This window comes from Procambarus clarkii, chromosome 26, assembly GCF_040958095.1.
Source record: "Procambarus clarkii isolate CNS0578487 chromosome 26, FALCON_Pclarkii_2.0, whole genome shotgun sequence".
NCBI classification, from domain to species: Eukaryota; Metazoa; Arthropoda; class Malacostraca; order Decapoda; family Cambaridae; genus Procambarus; species Procambarus clarkii.
The window spans coordinates 15,468,308-15,480,423 of record NC_091175.1 but is presented as its reverse complement, the minus strand read 5'-3'; the positions used below and the strand labels follow the sequence as shown (position 1 = coordinate 15,480,423).

The window sequence follows — 12,116 nt, the reverse complement described above, 5'->3', positions numbered from 1 at the left end:
GGGCAGGTTGTAGGAGGACAGGTTGTAGGAGGACAGGTTGTAGGAGGACAGGTTGTAGGAGGGCACGTTGTAGGAGGGCAGGTTGTAGGAGGACACGTTGTAGGAGGGCAGGTTGTGGGAGGGCAGGTTGTGGGAGGGCAGGTTGTGGGACGGCAGGTTGTAGGAGGGCAGGTTGTAGGAGGACAGGTTGTAGGAGGGCAGGTTGTAGGAGGGAAGGTAGTGGGACGGCAGGTTGTAGGAGGACAGGTTGTAGGAGGACAGGTTGTAGGAGGACAGGTTGTAGGAAGGCAGGTTATAGGATGGCAGGTTGTACGAGGACAGGTTGTACGAGGACAGGTTGTAGGAGGGCAGGTTGTAGGACAGGTTGTAGGAGGGCAGGTTGTAGGAGAACAGGTTGTAGGAGGACAGGCTGTAGGAAGACAGGCTGTAGGAGGACAGGTTGTAGGAGGACAGGTTGTAGGAGGACAGGCTGTAGGAGGACAGATTGTAGGACAGGTTGCAGGACAGGCTGTAGGAGGACAGGTTGTAGGAAAGGCTGTAGGAGGACAGGTTGTAGGAGGACAGGTTGTAGGAAAGGCTGTAGGAGGACAGGCTGTAGGAGGACAGGTTGTAGGAAAGGCTGTAGGAGGACAGGTTGTAGGACAGGCTGTAGGAGGACAGGCTGTAGGAGGACAGGTTGCAGGAGGACAGGTTGCAGGAGGACAGGTTGCAGGAGGACAGGTTGTAGGAGGACAGGCTGTAGGAGGACAGGCTGTAGGAGGACAGGCTGTAGGAGGACAGGCTGTAGGAGGACAGGCTGTAGGAGGACAGGTTGTAGGACAGGTTGTAGGAGGACAGGTTGTAGGAGGACAGGCTGTAGGAGGACAGGTTATAAGAGGACAGGCTGTAGGAGGACAGGCTGTAGGAGGACAGGTTGTAGGAGGACAGGTTGTAGGAGGACAGGTTGTAGGAGGACAGGCTGTAGGAGAATAGGCTGTAGGAGGACAGGTTGTAGGATGACAGGCTATAGGACAGGCTATAGGAGGACAGGATGTAGGAGGACAGGCTGTAGGAGGACAGGCTATAAGAGGACAGGCTGTAGGACAGGCTATAGGACGACAGGCTGTAGGAGGACAGGCTGTAGGAGGACAGGTTGTAGTGCAGTAACACCACCTTTCTGTCACCACAATAACTCTCTTGGTTTCTACACTGGTGATCTTAAGTATATTTCCTTAGAACACAAACTTCATATACAATAGAGTGTAACCTGGTCATACCGACTATTAATTTCCGCGTTATAGGGGTCAGTATTAGTCCCGTACTGAAGCAATAGTATTTACAAACAAATGCTTAATCTCAAGTCACAGGAGAACCGCCTGCCTCCACTCCATTATATTCGTTACTACAAGAGTGTTATGATATTACAGATACTCTTGATAATAACTGATTAATGGATCACCAGTGGTTTATAGGGGGGAATTTTATGGGATGTAATTTTCGCCTTTATGTCCGTTTGTTTCCTTATCGGCATCTTGAGTGATATTGAGCGCCATCTGAGTACCACTAAATTAAAGCAGAATTCCCATGGCAATTAAGGGTACTTAACTGTGGAATGACCTCCCATGCGAGATTAAAGGATTAAAAGCTAATTATTTTTAATAATTAAAATTATTATGTATCTCTCCCGCCTGCACTCAAGAGAACACAGATTTTTAAATTTGAATCGGTCCCAAAAATTCAGAGGTTTTATCGCGTAAATTCTAGCAGTGAAAATATTTACTGCTCTCCAAGTAAGCAATTGCTCTAGCTTTGAATGAGGCTGTTAGTGTGCCCCATTGAGTTAATATTCCACCCTAGAGAGCACTGAAGTATCGTTGATGTGGCGTCCCTTGTGTGAAAGGTTCTTGTTATCCAACCTGTCATTTTTCTTGCAGTCATGAAACCTTCTTTACTGTGTTCTTTAAGAGGTGAGGTCTTCCGACATGCTGGATACCTGCTTGATGGGGTTCTGGGAGTTCTTCTACTCCCCAAGCCCGGCCCGAGGCCAGGCTTGACTTGTGAGAGTTTGGTCCACCAGGCTGTTGCTTGGAGCGGCCCGCAGCCCCTCATACCCGCCACAGTCCGGTTGGTCCAGCACTCCTTGGAGGAAACAATCTAGGTTACTCCTAGAACCTTTACATTGTTTTTTCGTTCTAGAGTGATTTGACTGTTTTATATGTGGTTTCCGTTTCCGAAAGTGAGGAGAAAGGAGGGAAGGCGAGAAGCAAGCCATTTCAACCACGCTAATATAGGAACATAAACAAAGAAACTCAACAGGCCTGATGGCAGTTAAACAAACCGAAGCAGAAACAACAGAAAACCCCGAATAAAGGGAGAAACAAAGACAGAGAAGGAAGATAGGAGGACGGAGTACAGAAGACCAGAGAGCTAAGTCAGCTCACACTTGCTAAGATGATTTAGTGAAATTAAGTTGATTCTGAGAAAGGCAAGAGTCAACATCAACAAACACAGGGCTAAGATTCACGTTGTGTATGTCAGATTACTCATAGTCGGCTCCCTGACCCAGTACTCACCTGCTACAGTGGTGGGTGAGGCGGTGGTGGGTCTCCTGACCCAGTACTCACCTGCTACAGTGGTGGGTGAGGCGGTGGTGGGTCTCCTGACCCAGTACTCACCTGCTACAGTGGTGGGTGAGGCGGTGGTGGGTCTCCTGACCCAGTACTCACCCGCTACAGTGGTGGGTGAGGCGGTGGTGGGTCTCCTGACCCAGTACTCACCCGCTACAGTGGTGGGTGAGGCGGTGGTGGGTCTCCTGACCCAGTACTCACCTGCTACAGTGGTGGGTGAGGCGGTGGTGGGTCTCCTGACCCAGTACTCACCTGCTACAGTGGTGGGTGAGGCGGTGGTGGGTCTCCTGACCCAGTACTCACCCGCTACAGTGGTGGGTGAGGCGGTGGTGGGTCTCCTGACCCAGTACTCACCTGCTACAGTGGTGGGTGAGGCGGTGGTGGGTCTCCTGACCCAGTACTCACCTGCTACAGTGATGGGTGAGGCGGTGGTGGGCCTCCTGACCCAGTACTCACCTGCTACAGTGGTGGGTGAGGAGGTAGTGGGTCTCCTGACCCAGTACTCACCTGCTACAGTGGTGGGTGAGGAGGTAGTGGGTCTCCTGACCCAGTACTCACCTGCTACAGTGGTGGGTGAGGAGGTAGTGGGTCTCCTGACGGAGGAAGTAGCGCCCATGAGTTTAGAAGTGGTGGCCTTGAGTCCTCTCCTGATGGTGTTGTATGAGGCAGCCGCCGCTCCTGAAGTGCCTGATCCGCTCATGTCTGCGGTGCTGCTGCTGGCGGAGGCGGTGAAGGAGGGACCTGCGGCTGCGGCGGCACCGCCACTGCTGCTGCTGCTGCTGGCGCGGCTGTTCAGACTGCTGTTGCTGCTGGAATTGTTCTTCAGCAGGAGGCTTTCCGACGCCACCACCGCCTCCGCCGCGCGCTCGTTCTGCTGACGGTGCTGCTGTAAGTGCTTCTTGGCGACGTTGGTGAGGCTCCGATGCAGCTTCAAATGACGCTTGTGCAGCGGCTCCGGCTGCGGCTGCGGCTGCTGCAGGTGAAGCTGCAGCAGCTGCAGCTGCGGCTGAGAGAGGGTTTTCTTAGCCAGGTGGTGCAGGAGATGATGGTGTGGGTGATCAGGATGCAGCGGTGACCTAGGCTGCTGCTGTTGCTGCTGCTGCACAGAGGTGGCGGCGGGTTGGGGCGCGACCCAGCTGAGGCGCGCCCACCCCTCCTTCACCGGGGCGTCCGGCGAGGGCAGGGCAGGGCAGCAGGTGGGCGGTGGGCGTGATGGGAGAGGCGGGGCGCCCTTCTCCTGCCCTACCCCGCCACCCCGCCCGTCCACGTCACCCCCAAGGCCTGCAAAAACAAAACACAATCGTTACCTTCCGTACAGTTACACCCCCGCTCCCGTGCCAGGTAAGTCCACTACGGGCTCACCATAGCCCGTGCTACTCGGAAATTACGTTTCGAGCAGCTGAATCTAAAACAACAACAACGTTATCTTCAATGACAGCGAAGACCACTCAGACAAACACACACACACACACACTAGGCGGGACCAAAGAGCCAGAGCTCAACCCCCGCAAGCACACCTAGGTGAGTACACTCCCACACTAGTTCCAGAGCTGAGAGGCATGAGCCACGAGGAAAGGCTACTAGTGTTAAACCACTCGTCACTGGAAGAGAATTAACAGAGGGAAGACATGATTACCTCATACAAAATACTCAGGAGAGTATACAGGGCAGACAAGGACATCATTTGGCATGGGTAGTTGACAAAGAATAAATAACTTTTCAAATACAAAAATACCTTTAAAATAATTACTGGACAATGAAGATAAACCAGTGTCCAGAGCATGCAAGAGGTTTGTCTTGTTTGTCTATATATATATTATATATTGCATTACATTTAACAAAAATACTGCGGTAGAAGTCAATATTAAGGTGTATACGTGGGTGCTTTGTCGGCTTCCTGGCGTGCCTTATATTCTCTTCTCTACGGTGAAGGGTCCTCACTAATTCAATAATTGCACAAAATGCAGTGTCCAATTTCGCACAGTACCTTTAATTCATTTCTGCACTTTACAGAGAGACCATTACCACCAAACGGCGCCCTTCACCCACGGAGCCAACCGGAGGAGACGTTGCTGTTCGGTCTAGCCAAACTGCTCACCTTCCCCAGGATGCAACCCACAACAGTTGGCTAACTCCAAACTGTATCCTTAACAGTTTACAAATTAATCCTTAACTGTAGCCTCTGTTTACCCAACGGTAAAATGGGTACCTGGTTGTTAAACGATTTGGCGGGTCGTATTCCGGGGAACATAAGATTAAGGACTTTCTCGAAACGCTATGTGTGCTAGTGGCTTTACAACCATGTAAGAACTCTTGTATATCTCTTGAGGTTATCTTGAGATGATTTCGGGGCTTTAGTGTCCCCGCGGCCCGGTCCTCAACCAGGCCTCCATCCCCAGGAAGCAGCCCGTGACAGCTGACTAACACCCAGGTACCTATTTTACTGCTAGGTAACAGGGGCATAGGGTGAAAGAAACTCTGCCCATTGTTTCTCGCCGGCGCCTGGGATCGAACCCAGGACCACAGGATCAGAAGTCCAGCGTGCTGTCCGCTCGGCCGACCGGCTCCCATGTATATAAATAAATAAATAAATAATACACCGTAAGGTGTGACTTGGCTGAACAATATACATGGATATATGGGGGATATAACTAAGGTTATAAATACTTAACTCAAAAAACAAAACACGAAACAATGGATATATAAACTATATAGGTTTAGTCTGGAAAGACCTGGGTAAATACTGGTTTGGAAACACTGCCGTTCCATTTTTATAAGAACGAATTACCGAATACCGCTACAGACGTAAGATTACTGAATAATTCAAGCTTACATCGCTCGATCCCCGGTGGAGGCGGAGACAAATGGGCAAAAAAGCTTCTTTCACCCTGATGCTCCTGTTCACTTAGCAGTAAATAGGTACCTGGGAGTTAGACAGCTACTACGGGCTGCTTCCTGGGGGGTGTATAACAAAAGGAAGGCCTGGTCGAGGACCGGGCCGCGGGGACGCTAAGTCCCGAAACCATCTCAAGATAACCTCAAGATAGGTTAGACATATATTATAGACATATATATTCGAATGAAGATGTCCTTCAGAAGATGTATTATTAAATACGAAAGTACTTAAGGAAAAAATACGAAAGTACTTAAGGAAAAAAATACGAAAGTACTTAAGGAAATTCCTGTTTCAATTCTTCCTTCGTGGTCTGACACTGTCATAGTCGAATGAGTTTGGCTGGATATAAATAGGCGCTGCCTCGTATGGGCAGGCAGGCCTAGTGCAATTTCCTTAAATTATGTTCTTAATTAATCACACAAACAGATGACGGAAATAAAGGATAAACGGTCATGAAACCTGGACAAACGACACACAAATGGACACACAGGACAACAGGCGATAAAAAATAGATAATAGGCACCTTCGGTAATAGGTAATAGGTACCTTCCTCAACGGGTGTAGAGGAGAGGATGGAAAGGGTGGCAGTGAGGGAGGCCTAATTAGGAAGGGTCGAACCCCTGCAAAAATGGTGATACGAAAGGGAGAACTGGTGTACCAGCACCAGCTCCCATAATACAGATGGGGGGAGTTTACCCTTATTTGGAGTATAATACCCCAAGTATACCTCGACTATACCCCAAGTATACCTCGAGTACTTCTATGGGTTCCGAGAGTTCAATTACCAAAGCCCAGCCTAAGGCCAGGTTTGCCTTGTGATACCTTGATCAAGAAGGCTGTTGTTGGCGACGGCTCCCTGGCATAGCATAGGCCTACTCACAGCATTAGCAAATACCGACAACACCAGGCAGACTCATGTCAATCAGTTTAGATCTTGGAAAGACATGGGTAAATATCGGTTCTGAAATAGAGTTCTTGATTTGTGGAAGAAATTACAGGGGTATCAATGCAGGGTAGCTGGATTGTTTCAAGGCTAGACGAGTGTGTGTGTGTGTGTGTGTGTGTGTGTGTGTGTGTGTGTGTGTGTGTGTGTGTGTGTGTGTGTGTGTACTCACCTAGTTGTGTTTACGGGGGTTGAGCTCTGGCTCTTTGGTCCCGCCTCTCAACCGTCAATCAACAGGTGTACAGATTCCTGAGCCTATTGGGCTCTATCATATCTATACTTGAAGTTGTGCATGGAGTCAGCCTCCACCACATCACTTCCTAATGCATTCCATTTGTCAACCACTGTGTGTGTGTGTGTGTGTGTGTGTGTGTGTGTGTGTGTGTGTGTGTGTGTGTGTGTGTGTGTGTGTACTCACCTAGTTGTACTCACCTAGTTGTGTCTGCAGGATAGAGCATTGACTCTTGGATCCCGCCTTTCGAGCATCGGTTGTTTACAGCAATGACTCCTGTCCCATTTCCCTATCATACCTGGTTTTAAAATTATGAATAGTATTTGCTTCCACAACCTGTTCCTGAAGTGCATTCCATTTCCCCACTACTCTCACGCTAAAAGAAAACTTCCTAACATCTCTGTGACTCATCTGAGTTTCAAGCTTCCATCCATGTCCTCTCGTTCTGTTACTATTCCGTGTGAACATTTCGTCTATGTCCACTTTGTCAATTCCTCTGAGTATCTTATACGTTCCTATGTGTGTGTGTGTGTGTGTGTGTGTGTGTGTGTGTGTGTGTGTGTGTGTGTGTGTGTGTGTGTGTGTGTGTGTGTACTCACCTAGTTGTGTTTGCGGGGGTTGAGCTCTGGCTCTTTGGTCCCGCCTCTCAACCGTCAATCAACAGGTGTTTGTTTCAAGCTGTTTCAAGGTGTGTGTGTGTGTGTGTGTGTGTGTGTGTGTGTGTGTGTGTGTGTGTGTGTGTGTGTGTGTGTGTGTGTGTGTGTGTGTGTGTGTGGCCCGGTTAAAGCAGAGTATGAAGTTTGTGAGGCAATATTTGGTGAGGGAGAAGCCGTGGTGGTGACGGTGTTGGGTCACACTCAGCCCTTCTCTCTCTCTCTCTCCACGTGTTCTACTGGCCTGCTTCTTGCTTGCCATCCTCCAGGCCCCTGACCTTGCCAGCTGGCCGGCCAAGATGATGCACTGTTCTCTTCCTCTACAACCTCTGCGTGTTTACTATTCGCAGAATCGAGCTATTAGCTCTTGGACCCCCGCCTTTCTAACTGTGTGTACTCACCTAGTTGTGCTTGCGGGGGTTGCGTTCTGGCTCTTTGGTTCCGCTTCTCAACTGTTAATCAACTGGTGTACAGATTCACGAAAGCACTTACGCAAGCACTTACGAACGTGTACATCTTTTCTCAATCTTTGACGGCTTTGGTTACATTTATTAAACAGTTTACAAGCATGAAAACTTCCCATTCAGTTGTTGTTATTGTTATAAACAGCCTCCTGGTGCTTCGGAGCTCATTAACTGTTTAATAATTGGAAACAAAGCCGCCAAAGATTGAGAAAAGATGTACAGATTCGTAAGTGCTTGCGTAACTGCTTCGTGAATCTGGCCCCTGGTGTACAGGTTCCTGAGCCTATTGGGCTCTGTCATATCTACATTTAAAACTGTGTATGGAGTTTATACACACACACACGTGTGTGTGTGTGTGTGTGTGTGTGTGTGTGTGTGTGTGTGTGTGTGTGTGTGTGTGTGTGTGTGTGTGTGTGTGTGCGCGCGTGCGTGCGTGCGTGCGTGCGTGCGTGCGCGTGTGTGTGTGTGTTCATCCATGTGTCCTTGCAGGATCGAGTTCTAGCTCCTGTACCCCTCTTCCCTAGCCACCTAGGTTGTCCAATAAAATGCCTCCTGACCTATTTCCCTATCATACCTGTTTTATAGTTATGAATGGAGTTTGCCTCTACAACCCCCTCCTCTAATTCACTATATATCCCCACTACTCTAAAGCTAAAACAAAAAAACTTCCTTACACCGCTATGACTTGTCCGAACGCGTGTTTTTGCTCGCAAGTTCATGAGTGTGAGTGTGTTGAGTGAGTCCGTGTTTAAGTGCATGCAGATATATTTAGCACTTAAGAGAGCCAAAAAAAAAAAAAAAGTCAGATTGCAAAACTTTACATTTCGTCATAAGAACATAAGCCTTTCTCAGCATATCTTAAGGAGGCGCTCTCCTGCCTCCTTTAAGACATGGAGAGTTAACTAACAACTCTCCAGTTGTTAGTTAACTAACCACGTCGTCTTAGATGCTACTGAAGACTAGGCCCGCTGAGATCACCAGCTCGTGGAGACCAATCTTGGCACTATAATAGACTAGAATCTTGCTACTATAGCTCTATATATATGCTTTTCAACACCCTCTATAAGGGTTATTACAACAGATTTGGAGTTGTGGTAAAGTGGGAATGTGATACACAACTACAAGGTATAGTAGAGTACTTGATCAACCGAGCTGTACACTTGGCACTATGAGCTGCCGGCACCAACAGTGTGAACGATCCATCAACATAGAGACCGGAACCGCGGAGGCGCTTCCCCCCCCCCCCCCCCGGAAGAGAGATAATTGGGAGATGGGAAGGGAATGAGAGGGAAGGGGGGGGGGGGAAGGGGGGAATGGGTGTGTTCAAGCTGGGGAGCAACATTCCCGTCATACCAGAGGGCTGTGTGTGTGTGTGTGTGGCACCCCCTTTCCCATTACTGACCCCTTACCCCTTCCCTTCTCCACTCTCCCTCTTCCCCCTCCCCTCCCCCTACCTCGGGAGCCGGTCGGCCGAGCGGACAGCACGCTGGACTTGTGATCCTATGGTCCCGGGTTCGATCCCGGGCGCCGGCGAGAAACAATGGGCAGAGTTTCTTTCACCCTATGCCCCTGTTACCTAGCAGTAAAATAGATACCTGAGTGTTAGTCAGCTGTCACGAGCTGCTTCCTGGGGATGGAGGCCTGGTCGAGGACCGGGCCGCGGGGACACTAAAATCATCTCAAGATAAGCTCAAGATACCTCCTACAGGACCAAGAGCTACTTACCACGGAAGAATCGAAGATGTCCGGCCAGGGTAAGACTGGTTGTCCGCGCAGCAGAAGGCGGAGGCGCAGACGCAGGGGCAGAGGCCATGCTGCCCAGTGTATTCTGCGGGTCACAGCACGGCTCTTGAAGCCCCCCTGATGCTGCTGCTGCTGCAGACTTGCCAACCACTACAAGCCAATGGCCCGTCCCACAGCCCGTCTCACTCGCACATCCCTACGGGTATATTTTCCGAGCCCGGCGGGGAAGGCATTGCGTTTCTTTCCCCAGAACGTCATTGCGTCACTTCCTTCCCACTAACGCGAGATGCTGGGGTTCTGGGTAGCTGACGGCTCCTAGACACATCACTGGTCTCCCACATTTATCATCTTCACATCTCTTCACATCTCTCTACGCGTGTAAACATCAACGGTAATTACTACTCACATTGCATCATGATCCAAACTCCCCACAATTTAGATATTTGATCTTTTACCAAGAGATTAGTGAGAACGGAACTTACTGACGCCAGACACGTGCTTCAGGGTTCACAGTCAGGACATGATTGACAGTTGAGAGGCGGGACCACAGAGCCAGAGCTCAACCCCCCGCAAGCACAACTAGATAAGTACACACATGAGGGGCAAAAGCTCTGGGAGTCGAACACCAGAGGATCTCCCACGGCTCATCCATCAATAGAGGAGTCAGTACTGTGGCAGCCGTGGCCCAGAGGGCACCGGCAGGCCAGGCACTCTCCACTACGGCTCTCACGAAGACCAAGATGCCACACGCAAGGACAACCTCGTGAACACACACACACACACACACACACACACACACACACACACACACACACACACACACACACACACACACACACACACACACAGGATCAAAGGATCGGGACCAAAGAGCCAAAGCTCAACCCCCGCAAGCACAATTAGGTGAGTACACAAAGTACAATTCTTGAGTACAAGAACATGGAGAGACTACAGGAATAACAGAACACCAGAGAGCAGGGAGAGATACCAGAGAGCCAGGAATGTGTACCTCAGAGTGAGGAGGGAAGCAGAGAGACAGTATGAAAATGACATCGCGAGTAAAGCCAAGACCCAACCAAAGCTGCTCCACAGCCACATCAGGAGGAAAACAACAGTGAAGGAACAAGTGATGAAACTGAGAAATGGGGAGAACAGATACACAGAGAACGACAAGGAGGTGTGTTAAGAACTCAACAAGAGATTTCAGGAGGTCTTCACAATAGAACAAGGAGAAGCCCCTGCACTAAATGAGGCAAACCAAGCAACATTGGAGGAATTTGACTTCACCAGTGATGAGGTCAAAAGGAATCTGTTTGAGCTGGATGTGACAAAGGCTGCTGGACCTGACAGAATCTCACCGTGGATACTAAAAGAAGGTGCAGAAGCACTAAGTGTGCCACTCTCTATGGTGTATAACAGGTCACTGGAAACAGGAGACCTACCGGAAAGTTGGAAGACAGCTAATGTAGTCCCAATATACAAAAAGGGTGACAGGCAAGAAGCACCGAACTACAGGCCAGTTTTTCTAACTTGTATATCATGCAAGGTGATGGAGAAGGTCGTGAGGAAAAGGCTCGTAGAGCATCTGGAGGGAAATAGCTTTGCAACACATCAACAGCATGGGTTAAGAGATGGTAAATTGTGCCTAACAGGTTTAACAGAACTCTATGATCAAGCAATAAAAATTAGGCAAGAAAGAGAAGGGTGGGCAGACTGCATTTTCTTGGACTGTCAGAAAGCCTTTGCACACTATCCCACAAAAGGCTGTTACAAAAGTTGGAACAACAGGCAGGAGTAAAAGTTAAGGTGCTCCAGTGGATAAGGCAGCAACTAAGCAACAGGAAACAGCGAGTAACTATGAGGGGGGAGATATCAGAGTGGCGAGATGTCACCAGTGGAGTTCCACAGGGCTCTGTACTTGGACCCATCCTGTTTCTAATAAATGTAAACGATCTTCAAGAGGGTATAGACTCATTCCTCTCAATGTTTGCTGATGATGCAAAAATTATGAGAAGAATCAAGACAGATGAAGAGACTACAGGCCGAACTTGGACAAACTGGAGGAATCGTCTAGAAAATGGCTACTGAAGTTCAACTCAGGAAAGTGTAAAGTAATGAAATTAGAAAACACACACACACACACACACACACACACACACACACAAAACACAAAGATCTATTTCTTACTCTCAACACTTGCCTCACCCTCCAGCGCACCCACACTTGACTTCCTGAAAATACTTACCGTCTTACCCTTCCCTCCTTCCCTCCCTCCCTCCCTCCCTCCCTCCCTCCCAACTTCCGCCCTCCTCCAGAGGGTCAGGGAGAGCATACCAAAGAGGTGCTTCATCGGATCTTGTTTACCATGTGGCCAGCACAGTGTTAACGAGGTCAACGCCTCACACGCGCGTGCACGTTACTCTTTTTTACACAATGTATGACATCGCGGAATATTCTGGCAGGGACATTGACTCCCAGAACTATCAACAAGTACACAACAGGTGGGTAGCTTCTTCACAGTACAGATGATATGTACACACACACACACACAGGGGGGGGGGGGGCCGGCGGCTGTAGAC

The 12,116-nt window shown here is 49.3% G+C and overlaps 1 protein-coding gene across 12 annotated transcripts in view; it reads right to left on the bottom strand.

Moving 5' to 3' along the window:
• Positions 1-12,116, bottom strand: part of Dab (DAB adaptor protein) — a 112,819-nt gene that overhangs the window by 64,696 nt on the left and 36,007 nt on the right. For 8 of the 12 annotated variants that reach the window (XM_069331928.1, XM_069331929.1, XM_045740178.2 and 5 more), the window contains exon 2: positions 3,165-3,887. In XM_069331928.1, coding sequence (XP_069188029.1) covers positions 3,165-3,306 — 142 coding nt within the window. In that variant the 5' untranslated portion in view covers positions 3,307-3,887. Of the gene's footprint in view, positions 1-3,164; positions 3,888-9,519; positions 10,316-12,116 lie in introns of those variants that run through there. The other 4 variants (XM_069331926.1, XM_045740180.2, XM_045740181.2 and 1 more) reach the window with 3 other exon arrangements.